A 20,022-nucleotide genomic window follows, 5' to 3' on the forward strand; every position below is an offset into this window, starting at 1 on the left:
AAAGATTTTAATTTAAGAAGAAAACAATTACATGGCCTTACATACAAATTTCCAAGTTAATGCGTTAACATTATATTCCACTTGTTTCTGTATTCTGTGTTTAAAAAATATTTGCCTGTCTGGTACTCATGTAGCTACATTTCTTATGCACCTGCTTCCAGATAGGACAAGTAACACATCATAGAGGTCTAGTGAATCCAGTTCAGATACTACTCAGAAGATTGAAGCTTTCAATATCTACAGATGGCAAGTGCTTAATTTCTCACGCCCTGCTCGAATGAAACATTGGCATACAGATGGTCAGTGCATTCCAGCTACCAATAGTGTTCAAGGTGGAGTGATACCATCTGAACCCAGGCAGGCAGGGTTTTCTTGGATTCTATGGCCCAGGTGGAACATATGCTGACCAAACTTTTCAAATTACTTTTCTTACAGCACGTAAAAAAATGGTTCAAATGGCTCTGAGCACTATGGGACTTAACTGCTGAGGTTATCAGTCCCCTAGAACTTAGAACTACTTAAACCTAACTAACCTAAGGACATCACACACATCCATGCCCGAGGGAGGATTCGAACCTGTGACAATAGTGGTTGCACAGTTCCAGACTGTAGCGCATAGAACTGCTCAACCAGGTAAGATACAAATTATAGTAACTATAGACAGATGTGCGGTCCTTGCCTGGTTTCATGATATTACACTACATTCCATCACATCGATACTTGTTCCACATATCATGAATATGACATTTTGTAATGATGTGCCACTTGTCAGTTTACCATTAGGTTTCATTACACAATGTAATTTATTTTTTCACCACTACAATTTCATATCTAGAAGTTCATCTACTGAGTAAATGATGTCATTCATAAGTGATTTTAATTTTTTTAGATGCTGATTGGCTGTCTGTCAGATTGTTAATGCTATTTGGTAAATGACCAAAGACTTCCGTGGGAGCACAATTCATCGCTTTCTGTGCCAAAGTCAGATTTAGCCCATTGTACTTTGCTATTATTTTTGTATGGGGATTCGCTATTAATGACAAATTTCGTAAGTGACGGTATCTAATTTGAAGGTACTGTGAATGTCCCTAGTTCCTTAAACGAGTGTCTACAATGTGATCTTGAGTGCTCTCCAACTATTATTCTGATTACAACTCTACAGAACAGTATATACTATGTCTTCTAAAAATTTACTGAGAGACCATCTGCAGAGAGCCATCTAATTTCCTGAAAGACATAATGACATAATTTATAATTTCCTCACTTAATTCTTGTTTCTTGGGTGTGATTACTATATCACCAGAAAAAAGAATAGCTTTGGATCTTCAGGGTTAATGTAGAATGCCAAGTCTCACACACACACACACACACACACACACACACACACACACACACACACACACAATATATGACACCATTCTTGATATCTCCCCAGTTAGAAGACTGCTGACTTTTGCACACTATCTCTATTGTTAATTTCAGCCTTCTGCATTCTTCCAGTTAAATATGAATTAAACCATTTGTGCATGTCATACTCATACCACAATACTTAAGCTGATATATAAGATTTTCATGATTCACACAGTCAAAAGCTTTTGAGAGATTACAAAAATCCTAATGAGTGATGTAAAGTTACCCAGACCATTTAATATTTCAGCTGTGAAAGCATGTATAGTATTTTATGTCGCAAAGCCTTTCTGAAAATCAAACTGACTTTTCTTAGTACTGCATTTTTTATGAATAGGTAAAGGCAGTCTTGAATAAGTTACTTTTCAAGAACTTTTGATGGAGCTGTCAGAAGTCAGATTGAGTGGTAGTTATTAGCATCAGACTGATCTGCCTTTTTACGCAATGGTTTAAAAATAGCAAATTTCAGTCTATCTGGAAAAGTGCCCTGTTTCAGTGAGCTACTTCATATGTGGCTGAGAAATGTACTTATCTGTTGACAACACGCTTTTAGTATTGTGTTGGAAGTGCCATCAATTCCAAGGGTGAATTTATTATTTTCCTAATTTCAGTTTTATCAAATTGCATAGCTATTGCTTCTTTCATATACAGCCTTGTATTTTCTAATGAACAGCTGGATCCTATTTTCTCTACAATATGTAAAAAATGTTTATTAAAAATACTTTGTACTTCAGGTTTTGGTTAACAAACCTTTCATTGAGTCTGATAGAAATACAACCCTCCTGTGATTTTGACTGTCCTGTTTCCTTTCTAACAATATCCCAAATTGTTTTAATTTCATCAGAGCTGCTACTCCAAGACCTAATGCACACACTAATGGACTTTTTAATAACTTTTCGTAATACAGTGAAATAATTTTTGAAATGTTCGGCTCTTTCTGCATATTTACTCTTTCTGGCTGTAAGATACATTTCCCATTTCTGTTTACAACATATTTTTATCTCTTTAGTTAGCAACAGCTTTTTAGATGGTTTCTTACAATTACGTTATGTTGTTTGCTTAGGGAAACTATTTTCACATTAAATTTTAAATTAGCATCAGGTTCCCTGTACATCTCATCCCACTCTATTGCTAGATTTGCAATTGTTAAATTGAATGCACTAATTTGGAGAAGTGTTTAGCATTACTTATATGGCACTATGTCATATAGTATAAATAGCTGTGCATCATGATCATAAGGACCAATGTTAAAAGGAAAAGTTTTTGATTAAATTTATCTTCAGTCTGTGTGCTGCTTTCCTGTACAACCTGTGCAGGAAAACCAATAACTAATGTCACATTGAAAGAACCAAGTAATACTTCAAGGTCGTCCTGTCTATCAGATTCTTTCAGAAAATCTACACTGAAATCTCCACAAACAATTTGCTTATCTCTGACTGCCAGACAACATAATAAGGAATCCAAGTTTTTCAGAAATCACTTGAAATTTCCCAATGGGGACCTGTACACAGCTACAATTATGAAAGTCCCATTTAGCTTCAGCTCGCAGCTACATGCTTCTGAATTTGATCTACACAATTTTTCTTTCAGTTTCTGAATTTTTCATATTGTCTTTAACTTCAACATATGGAGTGTGTTCAAAAAATTCCTGAACTTTGTCCGCAAAATTTTTCTGTGCTTACATTTCACTTATGTTGCATGATCTCCTTCGACATACTCTCTTCCATTATAGATACATCACTCCCAACACCATTTCTACAGGGTGCTTCAAAAATGACCGGTATATTTGAAACGGCAATAAAAACTAAACGAGCAGCGATAGAAATACACCGTTTGTTGCAATATGCTTGGGACAATAGTACATTTGCAGGCGGACAAACTTTCGAAATTACAGTAGTTACAATTTTCAATAACAGATGGCGCTGCGTTCTGGGAAACTCTATAGTACAATATTTTCCACATATCCACCATGCGTAGCAATAATATGGCGTAGTCTCTGAATGAAATTACCCGAAACCTTTGACAACGTGTCTGGCGGAATGGCTTCACATGCAGATGAGATGTACTGCTTCAGCTGTTCAATTGTTTCTGGATTCTGGCGGTACACCTTGTCTTTCAAGTGTCCCCACAGAAAGAAGTCACAGGGGTTCATGTCTGGCGAATAGGGAGGCCAATCCACGCCGCCTCCTGTATGTTTCGGATAGCCCAAAGCAATCACACGATCATCGAAATATTCATTCAGGAAATTAAAGACGTCGACTGTGCGATGTGGCCGGGCACCATCTTGCATAAACCACGAGGTGTTCGCAGTGTCGTCTAAGGCAGTTTGTACCACCACAAATTCACGAAGAATGTCCAGATAGAGTGATGCAATAATCATTTTGGATCTGAAAAATGGGCCAATGATTCCTTTGGAAGAAATGGCGGCCCAGACCAGTACTTTTTGAGGATGCAGGGACAATGGGACTGCAACATGGGGCTTTTTGGTTCCCCATATGTGCCAGTTCTGTTTATTGACAAAGCCGTCCAGGTAAAAATAAGCTTCGTCAGTAAACCAAATGCTGCCCACATGCATATCGCCATCATCAATCCTGTGCACTACATCGTTAGCGAATGTCTCTCATGCAGCAATGGTAGCGGCGCTGAGGGGTTGCCGCGTTTGAATTTTGTATGGATAGAGGTGTAAACTCTGGCGCATGAGACGATATGTGGACGTTGGCGTCATTTGGACCGCAACTGCAACACGGCGAACGGAAACCCGAGGCCGCTGTTGGATCACCTGCTGCACTAGCTGCGCGTTGCCCTCTGTGGTTGTCATACGTGGTCGCCCTACCTTTCCAGCACGTTCATCCGTCACGTTCCCAGTCCGTTGAAATTTTTCAAACAGATCCTTTATTGTATCGCTTTTCGGTCCTTTGGTTACATTAAACCTCCGTTGAAAACTTCGTCTTGTTGCAACAACACTGTGTTCTAGGCGGTGGAATTCCAACACCAGAAAAATCCTCTGTTCTAAGGAATAAACCATGTTGTCTACAGCACACTTGCACGTTGTGAACAGCACACGCTTACAGCAGAAAGACGACGTACAGAATGGCGCACCCACAGACTGCGTTGTCTTCTATATCTTTCACATCACTTGCAGCGCCATCTGTTGTTGAAAATTGTAACTACTGTAATTTCGAAAGTTTGTCCGCCTGAAAATGTACTGTTGTCCCAAGCATATTGCAACAAACGGTGTATTTCTATCGCTGCTCGTTTAGTTTTTATTGCCGTTTCAAATATATCGGTCATTTTTGAAACGCCCTGTACTTCTTGAAGCAGTCTTTGTATGCCTCTTGTTGGGTCGGTGAAGTGCCGTCTGTGAATATTCTTTTATGTCGTCTATCATTGAAAATCTTCCTCCTTTCAATGGTGTTTTCAACTTTAGAAATGAAAAAAAGCTCCAGGTGTAAGGTCTGGAGAGTACAGAAGATGAAGCAGCACAGTGATTTGTTTTTTTGCACATTAGTCATGCACCAGCAGGGATGAACGCGCGGCTGCGCGATTGTGATGCAAGAGCCATGAATTTTTTCGCCACATTTCAGGCCATTTCCCTCTCTGATTTTCTTCCAAGTGTCGTGACATGTCGATACCACTGTCAATTAACAGTTTGTCCCTGTGATACAGATTCATGATGAACTAATCCTTTGAGACTTCAAGAATCGTTCCCCACCGATTGTAAATATTTGTCTCAGTATCATAACCAGTAATGATTCTCTTAAGCAACATCTCGTTCTCGTTTGCGCGATCCAAAAGCTCTTAACAGACTATGAGATGAACGTCTTTCTGGTCTTGACTTGAACCATGGGATGAACTTGGCGGCAACATGATGCGTTCCAGGATGCTGTCAGGATTTAATGAAATCATCCTACAGAAATGTTACATTCTTCTGCCATCTCTCCAGCAGTCCATCTTCGATTGGCATGCACAATTTAGTTGATGTTCCTGACATGTTGAAGGGCATCCTGAATGAGAGTCATCTGTAACATCCGTCCACCCACATTTAGACTATGTGAACTATTCGTAACATCGAGTATGACGTAAGCACTTACCGCAATAGTGTTCGTGCATCATTTAATGTGCCTCTGTAAAGGTTTTCTTGAGTTTCATACAAAATTTAATGCAGGTTCATGGATTCTCTAACTCTGCTATGTCGAAATTCGCTAACTGTGTGACACATTCTACTTAATACAGCACTGAACAGTAACTGACACACAACAAGGAAACTTCCGGCAAACCCACATTAAACACAAGCATGTGCAGGGATACCAACTGCATTTTTCACAAAGTTGCTATTGGCGAGAAACTTTTTTGAACACTCCTGTATGGCAACTCCTGCTCTTTCCATAATGTGCCTACTTGCATATGCGGAAACCTTATAGCCACCTACATTAACCCTCTCCACATCTTTGATAACATGATGTTCGCACAGGTTTGGTACATCTATTCCACTCTCAGTTTCTACATCTTTTAAATGAACAAGAAGCTACTCTAATTTTTTAATCCAGACATTCTGATGCATTTGACTAACATTATCTTTCACTGTTCTTTTCTGAAAATATCTCTAGTACCTACTTGTCTGAGATTCTCATTCAACGTTGAATAGTTGGATACTGATCTTAGCCTAAAAAAAGCGGTTCTCTCCTGAGTTTCTAGAACCTTTTATCATCACGACCAATTAACCCTTCTTTTCCTATTGAGATGCAGAAGTGAAGTCCCTCCTACCAATAGCATCAACAGGAACAAACCCCATGCCAGAAAAAATAGCTGCCCACAACAGCTGATCTGACTCCATATTGATCTTCCTGACAAAGCTGTTCAATTGGGGCAAATCTAACCCCATGAAATCAGGAACTAAGCCCACATTTGTAAGGCTCATGGCAGATGAGACTTTTAGCAGGTCATATGCAATATTGTAGACCTGATCCATATAAATACTGTTTCCTGTTCTTACCTTGAAGACATGATTTACCTACAAATAGCCGACACATACTCAGAAAACATAATTCTTGTGAAGCACAAGGAGCTATTTATTCTCATGAAGTAATGAATGATATGGACAGATGATCCCATATTTTTAGGTTTTCATAAGTCTTTTGACTCCATTCCTCACAAGTGACTTCTGATTACATTGTGTGCCCATGGAGTATCATCCCAGTTGTGTGAATTGATCCGTGATTCTGTACCAGAAAGGTCACCATTAGTAACAGCCGACAGAAAGTCATCGAGCGAAACAGAAGTAATATCAGACGTTTCCTAAAGAAGTGTTACGCGTCCTTTGTTGTTTCTGATCTATAAACATGATTCAGGAGAATCTGAGCAGCTCCCTTAGATTGTTTGCAGATTATGCTGTCATTTACCTTACTGTGAAGTCATCAGGCGATAAAAACTAATTGTGAAGTGATAGACAAGATGTCCGTATTGTGTGAGAACTGGCAGTTGGCTGTAAACAAGCAAAAGTGTGAAGTCATCGACATGAGTACTAAAATGAATGCACTAAATTTCGTTCACACGATAAATCATAAAAAGCTAAAAGCTGTAGACTCAACTACATTGATAGGGATTACACTTACATATGAATTAAATCCTAACGTTCACATGGAGCATGCTCTGGAGAAAGTAAACCAAAAAATGATTTATTGGCACAACACTTTGAAACCATAACAGGTCTACTAAAGAGGCTGCTTAGACTATGCTTGTGTGCCCTCTTGTGGAGTATTGCAGTGTGATGTGGGCCATCAAAAAAGTTCAATGAAAGACAGCTCATTTTGTGTTGTCGCCAAATATGGGGGAGAGTGCTATGGATACAGTACCTGAATTGGGGTGGTGGTAATTAAGGCGTATTTTGCTAGGCCAGAATTTCTCATGAAATTTCAATCACGAATTTTGTCATCAGAGTGTGAGGGAGAAATTATCATCACAATAAAATACGAGAAATCATACGTCCCATTGAAAGATGTTAAGTGTTAAGTTTTCCTTGCACACACAATGGAATAGTAGAGAAGTAGCTTAAAAATTATCTTTCAATGACCCTATGAGAGGCCCTTAACTGTGAATTGCAGAGTATTCATGTAGATATAGATCATCATCATCATCATCATCATCATCATCATCATCATCATCATCATCATCATCATCGGTATGTCTTTGTTCGTTAGCTAAGGACGTTTAGGTGGTGTGGCTGATAATTGTCTCAGAGCGAGAGGTGACATGCCAGTTGCTGTTCACACAATTGCCAACAGTATTCTCATTACATTTTCTGGAATACAACAGCAACAACAGAAAGTTGCTCCAATATCTTAATCAGCACTGCCATTACATCATGCTGTGGACAAAAAGTAAATTAACTGAGTATAGAAAATTGGATGCTTAGCAGTGAGATTTCTTTCTTGTTTCTAATACTTGCAGTGGAAGTCTTCATCAGTAATGGTCAAGATGCAAATGCTGTAAGAGTGCCGTGCATAGATATTAAAACAAAACCTACGACCTGCCACTGATATAAAAGTAACAAAACATAATGAGAGTTATAGGTTTAGACGTTCACTTCATAGACAGGCATATTTAACAATTTTAACATAGGCAACACTTCATACATACTAGTTGCAGTAATGCGATATGACATCACAGATGTAGATACACGAGTTGAATGTGGCAGTGTGTGCTACATGAAAGTTGCTGGAGCACTGGCTGTGGGAGTGGGGGTTCTCATGGTTGGATGCTGGTGCTCATATCAGTGAAACGTGACATGCATCTGAACTGTAGTGGAATCTTGGTCCTGTGAATGCAGAGCAGAGGGGCACTCGTAATGGGAGATGGCACAAGTAAAATTAGCAGAAGCACAAGGAGGAGGCAGGAGGGTCCTCTCTTCCTTTCCCATATCCCCTTCCCGTCTTCCCCGACACTCTCCCGTCTTCCCCCACAGTCTCCCGTCTTCCCCCACAGTCTCCCGTCTTCCCCCACAGTCTCCCGTCTTCCCCCACAGTCTCCCGTCTTCCCCGACCCTCTCCCGTCTTCCCCGACCCTCTCCCGTCTTCCCCGACCCTCTCCCGTCTTCCCCGACCCTCTCCCGTCTTCCCCGACCCTCTCCCGTCTTCCCCGACCCTCTCCCGTCTTCCCCGACCCTCTCCCGTCTTCCCCGACCCTCTCCCGTCTTCCCCGACCCTCTCCCGTCTTCCCCGACCCTCTCCCGTCTTCCCCGACCCTCTCCCATCTTCCCCGACCCTCTCCCATCTTCCCCGACCCTCTCCCATCTCCCCCGACCCTCACCCCTCTCCCCCAACTCTCTCACCCCTCTCTCCCAACTCTCTCACCCCTCTCCCCAAACTCTCTCACCCCTCTCCCCCTTTTCTCCCCTTTCCTACTCTTCTCTCCACCTTGCCCTCCTCCTGTCTCCCCTCAATCTCCCCCTCTTCTCTCTCTTCCCCTTCTCTCTCCCCTTCTCTGTCCCTCACCCTCTTCTCTCTCGCCTCTCAAACCTCTCCCCCTTCTCATTCTCCTCCCTCGTTCCCCCTTTTCTCCCGTCTTGTCTCTCTGCCTCCAACCCCCTTCCTGCCTCTCTGCCTCCACCCCCCTTCTCGTATATCTGCCACCAACCCCCTTCCCATCTCCCTGCCTCCACCCCCCCCCTTCCCACATCCCTGCCTCCACCCCCCTTCCCATCTCCTTGTGTCCAACCCCCTTCCTGCTTCCCCTCCTCTCTTATCATTCCATCTCCCTAATGCATTTGCCTCTCCCATCCTTTCTCTCTGTGCCTCGTCCCCCCTCCCTCTAGCCCCTCCTCATCACTAGCAGCATTAAATGGAGTTACTTTTCTCTTCCACGTAATGTGGAATTTTCTCCTTCCTTGTTCTTGAACTAGGAAATTTCTCCTTTATCCTTGAATTGTAACTAGCATTGCTGATGACAGACACCCTCTTTGAATACACACAATAAAAGTAAAAACAAGCATTCAGATACATAACTGTTGGGTACTTCATAATAATTATTGGATATGCAGGATGTAAATTCTAGCTTTTTGTATTATTATTCCATGATAGACAGTATGTGTGTTTCCTTTGCCAAAGAGTGCTTTCAACCCTTCATTGCTCTTTGAACCCTGTCACATGTTGTTTATTGCACGATTTTGATTGAGTCACATATCATCAAAATAAGAAATAGGGGAATGATTATTTCCTTTCCTGATAGTCTGAGTTTGTCTCAAAGAAGTAGTTAAAGTTACTACAGTATTGGATCCTCCATCAGAGTGAATCTTTCATCATTGCATTTGCTGTGTGTGTATCCCAAAGGTTTCAGAATTCTTCCTCTCCAGTGATGGCCCCCTGTGAAAGCTATGTTATAATATAAAACATCTACATTTTGCGTTGTAGGATACTCGCCATGGTAATAAAATTCCAATATAGTACACTGAGGAACATCTCTCTGTAGATCTTCCAAATCAGTGTTGTTCTACTAATGTCTTTCCTTGGGGACAAACTCAGTTTCTTGAACACAGGTTTCCATCGACTACACTTCTGCAAATATTCTCAATACAGTTCATGGTCAAACACCATATGCCTATGTTGTTGAAGTCTGCAGTCCTGATAAGCTTTCGTCTGGTTTGGCATTGTCTTTAAGGTTATGAATAAATAACTTTACCTTGTATATAACACTATTTGCGGCTCTGTGTGTTTCAGAACTGAGTCATCCTAACTCGGAAATAAAAATTGCTATACTAACCTATGAAAATCACTGCTCTCTTTGCAGACACATTCTTCTGTCCAGTATGCGCAAGCACATGTTGGATAGTGAGTATCAAAAAATCTACAAAACCATGTCAACAGCAGCATGAATTAAGCACAACTTCACCACATGACCTTATCTGTCTGGTAGCCATTGCTTATTATGTTACTTTGAAGGCTCCTGTGGTGGAAACGACACCGTAGCAAAAGTATTAGCTAGCAGCCATGGACCAAGCCAAAATAGGCCAATGGCTCCTAGTTGTCATTCAAGTAATGGAGGTTGTGAAAACTGACATAATCCCCTCAAGCACCTCTTCTTGTTCCCTGATGTAGAGAAGCACCAACTTTATGCAAAGAAGCAATCTCGTTTCCTGTAACAAGTTTTTGCAAGCTCAGTGCTAGTTTTAGATATGTGGTAGAGGATGTAGGATCATTGTGCAAGGGTTTAACAAAGCAGGATCATGTTGTGATATTGGATGGAACAGGAAACAGGTAAAATAATGTTCAAACAGATTATACTTTCCAAAATCCTACTGCAAAGTGACGTTAGTGGCATGGGTCTGTATTTCATCGAATTACTCCAATTTCCTTTGTTGGGTTCTGGTGCGATTCGTGCAACTTTCCATTCTTTGGGTACCAATCTTTCTGCAGTTGAAGAGTTGTATATGTCTGCTAAGTAAGTGATGGAGTTCCTCTTCAAGACTGACGATGACTGTCACATCGATTCACAGAAAGTTGCTCCCTGTTTATGGGGAGGGCACACTGGATCGCAGCAGTATACAGCGGTGGCTGCAGAGGCTTAAGGAAGGTGATTTCTGTCACTGGAAATCCACGATGCAGTAGATCATAGACTGCAGTGAGTGATGTGAATAAGGCGACAATTGATAAAATCATCCCAAATGACAGATGTGTGATGACTTGACAGCTTGCTGAAACCACTCATTTCTCTTTGTTTAGAGTGGTATCGCTGGTACAGTCACTAGGATACACAAAAATCTGTGCACATTGGGCACCTAGGTTATTGACAAGAGAAACGAAAACGATGAGGAAGAATGTGTGCAAGGGTCTCATTAAGACCCTTATTGAAGAGTAGAGACAGTGTTTTGACAGTCATTACCAAGGATGAAACATGGTTGTTTTTCTCCAAACCTGAGAACAATACCCAATCCATGGAGTGGCGTCATCTGGGTTCCCCTTGGATGAAGAAACCAAGACTTTTGCAAACAGCAGATCGAAAGGTGATGGCTTCCTTCTTCTGGGAAGAGTGTGTTGTCATTTTCATAGACTTTTTGGAACTTGGCTCCACAATTAACCGCGACCGTTAATGTTCGTCATTGGACAAGCTACGATGTGCCATCAACACCCACAGACCACAGCTTCAAGATCAGCTCATCAGACTATATCATGATAATGCCAAACCCCAGACAGCCCTTATGACTAAGGAGAAAATCAGGAAAATTGGTTGTAAAATTATTCCTTATCCTCCCTACAGTCAGTCTGGCTCGGTCTGATTTTTAGCGCTATGGACATCTGAAGGCCCACCTGCCCAGTAAAACATTTGATACTCAGAAAGACCTTGTTTCCTATGTCAACCGATAGTGTAAAAGTCAATCCCCAGAATTTCACCAAAGTGCATTTACATCATGAAAATGAACGTTGGGCCAGATGCGTCACAGCTGATGGAGGCTACATTGAGTAGGCTCAATGTATAGCTAAATGTTCCAAGTATGTTCACAAAAAATTTCTGGACTGGAGGCACTGCCTTCCTTAAGTGTTTTAAGCTGCTTCGCTACATTCAGGATATCCACTTCTAAGTTACTCATGTAGGCAGTTATTCTTGATTACAATTTTGGAATACTTACTTTGCTTTTTTGTGAAGGATTTAGGAAAACCGTCTTCAGTAACTATGCTTTAGTAGTTTGCAGTAAATTTCGAGCTTCTGTGAAACTTTGCCAGTCTTGTGAATTTTGTGGTCTTTTCAATTGGCATGCGTTTTTTATTGCTTCTACAACAGTGTTCTGACCTGTTTTGTGTAGCATGGAGGATCAGTACCACTTCTTATTCATTTATTTGACATGTATCTCTCAGTTACCATTGATATTATTTCTTTGATGTCAAACCACATCTGGTCTATGTTTAGAAAGATGTATCTGAAGGACTGGAGACAGTCTCTTTGGAATGAGTCAAGTGAATTCTTATCTGCTTTTTTAAGTGAAAGTATTTTGCGTTTATTTTGGTGAGTTTGGATGTTACAGTATTCACTCTTGCGAACTCTTCATGGCTCAACAACCTTGTGGTCACTAATGTCTGCATCTGCTGTTATGTTCTCTGTCTGGTCAAGGTCAACAAGACGTCAAATATGTTTGCACAACCATTTCCACTTTTAGTGGGCTCCTGAACTCCTGGTTCAAAACAATTTTCAGGGCGCCATTCAGTAGGGTTTTGGATGACGGTTTATGCCTACCACTGACATTAAACATGTATTTTCACCAATATATCGAGGGTAGACTGAAGTATCCACCAACTATAATTGTACAAGTGGCATACCTATTTGAAATTACACTCAAGTTTTCTTTGAACTGTTCAGCAACCGTATCATCCAAGTCAGAACATCAGTAAAAGGAATTGATTATTAATTTATCCCAGTTGTCAGGTATAGCCTCTACCCATACTACCTCGCAGGTACTATCTACTTAAATTTCACTACAATGTAAACTACTACTAACAGCAATGGACACTGCACCATCAACCGTATTTCATCTATCCTTTGTGAGCATGGTTATGCCTCTTGAAAAAATTTCAGCTGAACTTATTTCCATACCAATAATGATTTGAGATTCAGTGCTTCCTGTTAGCGCTTTGAGCCCTGACTTTTTTCTAATACAGCTACTACAATTTATAACTAAAATAGTTATTGTGGTTTTATCTACCATCTTTTGGTGTTCTACTTTTAGGCTTTGAAACTAAAGCCCTTTCTGCACTTTCCTGAGACCCTCTAACCTAAAAAGAGTCCCATCTACTCTTCACATCTGCCATACTCGTGTAAATGATTCCTTTGTGTAGTGGACTTCTGACCTATTTAGCAAAACCCGTAAATCCACCATCTTTTGGCACTAGTCGAGGCATCTGCAGCCTACATAGCTGCAAAACTGTCTGTCACTCTGCTTCAGACCTTCAGTCGACTCTGTACCAAAGGACCACTGTCAGTTCTGCCCATGATGCTATACATGGTGAGCTCCACCTTTATCTCGCAAGACTGGCTCTGCCACACTCTTCACGGCATTTGGAAGCACCCACTCCTCATCTGGAAAGTCTTCCCAGTATGCACAAAGAATGCACATTGGATTCCTTCCCCTCCTATGCAGCTTTATCTCGAAGGGGTTCCATTGCACACCTAACATTGGAGCTCCCAATTACCAGTAATACTACCATCTGCAAATGCCCAGTCTTGCATGCTGAGAGGCTTCCTCTGGAACATGACAACGATTTCATCTGGCTCATGGACTTCGTCAGCCTCAGACAGCACCCAAACCTGTTCATCAGACAGACTGATCTGGCACTTAGATTGTGTTCCATGATGGTGGATTGTGTTAAAACAGCATATGATGGGCAGAGGTGCAGAGGACTAAACGAAACACCAACTGTCTAGTTTTGAATGGACAAGGGATCGGAAAAAAATGGAGGAGGGTGGTCTGATCCACTCCCCAGAAAGTACCACTTAGGAGATGTAGGACACTGAGGAACTGGGTACAATGTACAGCCAGGTAAGAAACATGGGAGGACCAAGGAAGGTTCCTATCCAGCATGAGCCCCATGAATTTCTTAGTTTCAGTGGTTGGAAGAGCAACAGGCCCAAGATGTAAAGATATTGTAACAAATTCATACCATCACCAAATATTAATACAAAAGGTTTTGGCCATGGAAAAGTGAAAGCAACTCCCTACACTTCATGAGTAAATACAATAGGAACGGCACTGCAGACGCCGCTCATTGACACAAGTTTATGGAGAACTGCAACAGATTGGAAAATCATTGACAAAAAGGGAGCCACAGATGACTGATGGGAGGCAGTCCATAATATGGTTATTGGGGATAGCAAAGACAATGATACTCAGGACGAGGATTCAGGAACCCCATTTTCCTGGATATATGTGTCTGACAAGGCCAAAGCATATAAAGCTTGGGAAAACATCTTTCAAAACTTCCTCTAGTAAATGAGCAGATGGCCCCTGAAGCCCCACATGTATGGACTACAGAGGATACCAACCCTCCAGCAGATTTATCAGGATGATGGTTCAAAATGTGAACAGCAAATCTCCACAAGTTAATCACATCACTGCCTGCTTCAGTCCACCAGGGAACAGGACATGCTACATTTAACTTGAAGTGCATGATATCAAACATTCTGCAGCAGTAAAGATAACGTTTGGAAGACACTTTACCTAGTCATCGCAGCTTCGTAAAGGTCGTGAGGAAGGGGTAAAGCCTCCAGTCGGCCTTAGAAAGCTGCCAATTGGATTTGCATTTAGGTGGGGTAGGAATCGGTAAATGGATAGCACACAGAAAGTGATCACTTGAGTATGTGTCAGAGGGATCGGGTACTGAAGATGACAGGCGAGCTGGACAGCGCAGAATGAGAAAATCGTAATAAATGTGCATAGAATCTGAAAGGAATGTGGGTGCTCCAGTGGTAAGAGAGATGATTCAGAAGGTCAGCTAAGAGGGAACCTCTTGGACAGGTTCTCTAAGAGCCCCAAAGCAGATGGTGAGCATTAAAGCTGCCAAGCAGCAAAAAGGAGTGAGGGAGCTGACCAATGAGCTGGAGTAAGTCCGACTTGGTAACAGCAAATGACGGAGGGGTGTAGATGTTACAAAGAGAAAAGGTGAAATGAGGGAGGGAGGAAGATGCAGACTGCAACAGCTAGCAGTCGAGTGTTAAATGACATGGATAACCAGCATGGCTCCCAGATGAGGTGGAATGCTGCCCTTGGGGGTAAGGTGACAGAGGACCAGAAGGAAACATGAGAGGTCAAAGGGGTCGTGAGGACAATTTTTTTTCTTGGGAGGACAAAACAGGTGGACACTGCAATTCCAAGAGCAGCTGTAATTCCTCATTGTTGGATCTAATGCCACGAATGTTCCACTGGAGAAAAGTAATTACGGGAGTGGGGACGAGGGAGCAAATGAAGGTTAGTCACCTTCGTGGCTGCTGAGTGCCAGCCTTCAAAAACCCAATGCTACAGGCAGTGGAGGCTGGAGAATCCTGTTCCATGCTATCTACAAAGGCATTGGCATTCTCCCTAGTTCAGCCTGTGTATTCTGTGCCAGAAAATCGAAGCAGTGGGCACCAGGAAAATAGAGGTCAGCCAGGTGGGGGTATTATGTGGCAACACCACTGAAGAGGTTCTTCCAGTTGGGGAAGGAGAAGATCATTTGTTTTTGTTTGATTTCTTAGAACTTTACAGTTGGCAGATGTGGACTGTTTTTTTAACTATAGAAAGTCTTTCAGGAGTGTTGCTTTTGTCTTTTCAGCCCGATAGCTGTGTAGCAGGTGGTTTCGCCACCAGGGGCAAAGATGTGATGGCTTGTTGAGCAGCTGTGGGAGGAGATGGGGATGCTACTGTGATTTGCGTGATTTCACGACTGCAATCCTTAATTGGACGTTGCAAGTCTGGGTGGGCATATCCTACGTTAAGCATTGCATAGCAAGAACAGTACTGTAAATGCCATATAGTACAATGCACGGCTTTTGACTAGCTAACAAATGCAAGTGGCAGGTTGGGGTTCGATTTCCTTCATTCAGATCTCCTGGAAGGCTTGCTCATTAAGACACACAGGATATTCATATGATTAATCGATATAGTGGGGAGGAGGTGGACAATTGCCGTTGTGAGCATCTCTGCCATGAGTAACACATTTGGCAATGACATCTTGGGTTGTCGGGTGTTCTGCCGGATATCAGTGTCGTACTTGCACGATATTTCGGTCACGTAGCTCGAAACCTTCATCAGGTGCAACCTGAGACTGCTCCTAGAGTGGACCTGGTCCAGTATTTATGCCTATGGCCTTCCCCCTCCACCAACGGCTGCAGGCGCTTCCTCTGTGGTCCGCGCCCATTCCCTGTGACCTGCAGGAGCGTTGCTGCTCCGTTTTCCGTCCGCTGCGGTTCTAGGTGTTCCCTCTGCGGTCCGCGCCCACCAAACCCGCTCCTGGGGGTTTCATCTACGGTCTGGGGTACCAGGCGTTCCCCCTGCGGTCTGCGCCCGCTCACCAGGACCTGTTGGAGCGTTGCTGCTCCGTTTTTCGTCTGCTGCAGCTCTGGATGTTCCCTCTGCGGTCCGCGCCCACCAGTCCCACTTCTGGGTGTTCCATCTTCGGTCTGGTGCTCCTGGCCGTCCGTCAGGGGCTCGTTTACCATCTCCATGTCTCTGGTTCTTCTGTTTGTGTAGTGTTGCAGCTGGCCCCGTTGCTCCTTTAACAATTCCAGAGCCGGATCCCAGGCTCTACTTAGCTGGTACCCTGTGTCACGATTCATAAGATCGTCAGCCATTTTAATCTCAATCGATTCTCTTATAACACTGTCCCAAAATCTGGGTGTTTGTGCTAGAATCTTGGTATCCTCATACTTCATGGCATGATCTAGTTCTAGACAGTGTTCAGCAATGGCTAACTTAGTCACTTGTCTTAATCTAGTGTGCCTCTGATGTTCTTTGCACCTGATCTTCACAGTTCTTGTCGTCTGGCCAATATAGGACATGCGACATTGACACGGTATATTGTAAATCCCTGGTTTTCGTAACCCCAAGTCGTCTTTGACACTCCCCAGCAGTTCCCCGATCTTGTTGGATGGACAGAAAACACACTTGATATTGTGTTTACGCAGGATCCTACTGATTCTGGCAGAAATAGAGCCAGCATAGAACAGATATGCCACCTTCCTTGCTTCATCTTGGTCCTCTTCAGGAACCTGTGGTATAGTGGCTGGTCGGAGTGCCCTCTCAATTTGTCTGTCCATGTATCCATTCTTGGAGAAAACTGTTTTGAGATGTTCTATCTCTATGGGTAGATTCTCTAAGTCTGATGGGGCACGTGCTCTATGGACCAAAGTCTTCAGAACCCCATTCTTCTGTGCAGGGTGGTGACAACTGCTGGCCTGCAGATATAAATCAGTATGTGTAGGTTTTCGGTACACACTGTGGCCAATTGATCCATCTGCTTTCCTCTGGACTAGTACATCCACGAGGAGCAGTCTCAGGTCGCACCTGATGAAGGTCTCGAGCTACGTGACCGAAATATCGTGCAAGTACGACGCTGATATCCGGCAGAACACCCGACAACCCAAGATGTCATTAGATTGCCGGGAAAGCCTGAAGAGTTACATCAAAAGTCTCTATGGGGAGGAGATGTATCAGAATATCAAGAAGCTGGACAAGCTACGGCAGAAGAAAGGGAAGATGCTGAGTTCTCTCAGTTTTTTGCTGAGGTGTCGAGATGGAGAAGTGGTACCAGTATTTGCCCAATTAAACATCACATCAACTCCAGAGCGGCCTTAGGCACTGGTGAGAGAGAGGATTCGAGATATGCGCCACAGGTTAGATGTTGTGGCCAGGGAGCTGTTACACATTCATCTGTACATGGCAGCCTCCTTAACAAGAGAAGATTGGGATTGGGTAGACCGTGCCTCCTGGTCTTTAGCTGAGTGTGCTAGAAGGAATGCCTCATCTTGCCAATCTGCAAAGTTTGACCGCATGAGCAATAAAGCACAGCAGATGGAAGAGACACGCACGGTGACGAATCTGAGTGGCATACAGTTTGATGATACAACCTTAAAGGTACTCAGCAGGGGTCTCAACTTTGCTACGACCCCTAGAAACGTACCCATTTCAGGTTTCGTCAGTGCAGTAGAGCAAGTTGCAGCCACACTTCCACCTAATGTGGCAGAGGAAGTCCGCAGAGAGACCTGCAGGGCTCTCACCAAGGCCAGGCCGCCGAAATCGAACATCACAACCGAAGAGAGGCTTGCACTCAAGAAACTCCGGGAAGACAACAGCATTGTGGTACTGCCAGCAGACAAAGGGAACTCCACTGTCATCTTGCAGCAAGTGGATTATGATGAGAAAGTACGCAAACTTCTGGAGGACCCTGCATACAGAATTCTGGAGTGTGACCCCACGGACAAGGTGGCCAAGAAGACTAGTGCTCTCTTGAAGGAAACAGGGATGCCCGATAAGATCATCAGACAACTACGGGAAAAAGCGCCAGTGCCACCTAGACTGTATGTCTGCCTAAAATACACAAGGAGGGTGTGCCCCTACGTCCTACTGTCAGTAATATTGGGGCACCTACGTACACAACAGCCAAGTACTTGAAAGGTCTCCTGGCTCCGTATGTGGGGAAATGTATTCACCACATCCGCAACTCAGAAGATTTCCTGCAACGCCTCAAGCAACTGCACATCACAGATTCGGACATCATGGTTAGTTTTGATGTGGTATCACTGTTCACCAGGGTCCCACTGAAGGACTCACTAGAACTGATTGCAGAGAAATTTGATGGTGCTCTGTTGGACCTGTTCAGTCATACAATGACATCCACGTATTTCCTGTACAGAAACGAATATTACGAGCAAACTGAAGGTGTAGCTATGGGCAGCCCACTGTCCCCTGTGGTTGCCAACATGTTTATGGAGAGTTTTGAGGAGAGGGCATTGGGGACAGCCACATTTAAACCCACATGCTTCTTTAGGTATGTGGATGACACCTTCGTGATCTGGCCACATGGGATGGACAGGCTCAATGAGTTTCTTGAACATCTTGACTCATGCCACCCTAATATCAAGTTCACCACGGAACTGGAGAAGAATGGCCAGCTGTCATTTCTGGATGTACTAATCCAGAGGAAAGCAGATGGATCAATTGGCCACAGTGTGTACCGAAAACCTACACACACTGATTTATATCTGCAGGCCAGCAGTTGTCACCACCCTGCACAGAAGAATGGGGTTCTGAAGACTTTGGTCCACAGAGCACGTGCCCTATCAGACCAAGAGAATCTACCCATAGAGATAGAACGTCTCAAAACAGTTTTCTCCAAGAATGGATACATGGACAGACAAATTGACAGGGCACTCCGACCAGCCACTATACCACAGGTCCCTGAAGAAGACCAAGATGAAGCAAGGAAGGTGGCATATCTGCCCTATGCTGGCTCTATTTCTGCCAGAATCAGTAGGATCCTGCGTAAACACAATATCAAGTGTGTTTTCTGTCCATCCAACAAGATCGGGGGACTGCTGGGGAGTGTCAAAGACTACCTGGGGTTACGAAAACCAGGGATTTACAATATACCTTGTCAATGTGGCATATCCTATATTGGCCAGACGACAAGAACTGTGGAGATCAGGTGCAAAGAACATCAGAGGCACACTAGATTAAGACAGATGACTAAGTCAGCCATTGCTGAACACTGTCTAGAACTAGATCATGTCATGAAGTATGAGGATACCAAGATTCTAGCACAAACACCCAGATTTTGGGACAGTGTTATAAGAGAATCGATTGAGATTAAAATGGCTGACGATCTTATGAATCGTGACACAGGGTACCAGCTAAGCAGAGCCTGGGATCCGGCTCTGGAATTGTTAAAGGAGCAATGTGGCAAGCTGCAACACTACACAAACAGAAGAACCAGAGACATGGAGATGGTAAACGAGCCCCTGCCAGGAGCACCAGACCGAAGATGGAACACCCAGAAGTGGGACTGGTGGGCGCGGACCGCAGAGGGAACATCCAGAGCCGCAGCAGACGAAAAACGGAGCGGCAACGCTCCAACAGGTCGTGGTGAGCGGGCGCGGACCGCA

General features: G+C 43.3%; 1 protein-coding gene across 5 annotated transcripts in view; it reads right to left on the reverse strand.

The window, feature by feature from the left end:
• LOC126442754 (zinc finger protein 724-like) overlaps positions 1–20,022 on the reverse strand; it is a 119,933-nt gene that overhangs the window by 13,460 nt on the left and 86,451 nt on the right. The window contains exon 6 of one of the 5 annotated variants that reach the window (XM_050090785.1): positions 6,769–6,889. The exons of 3 other annotated variants lie outside the window; for them this stretch is intronic. In XM_050090785.1, the coding sequence (XP_049946742.1) occupies positions 6,808–6,889 (82 nt within the window). In that variant the 3' untranslated portion in view covers positions 6,769–6,807. Of the gene's footprint in view, positions 1–6,768; positions 6,890–8,006; positions 8,222–20,022 lie in introns of those variants that run through there. One more of the 5 variants, XM_050090786.1, reaches the window with a different exon arrangement.

This window comes from Schistocerca serialis, unplaced genomic scaffold (assembly GCF_023864345.2).
Source record: "Schistocerca serialis cubense isolate TAMUIC-IGC-003099 unplaced genomic scaffold, iqSchSeri2.2 HiC_scaffold_1402, whole genome shotgun sequence".
NCBI classification, from domain to species: domain Eukaryota; kingdom Metazoa; phylum Arthropoda; class Insecta; order Orthoptera; family Acrididae; genus Schistocerca; species Schistocerca serialis.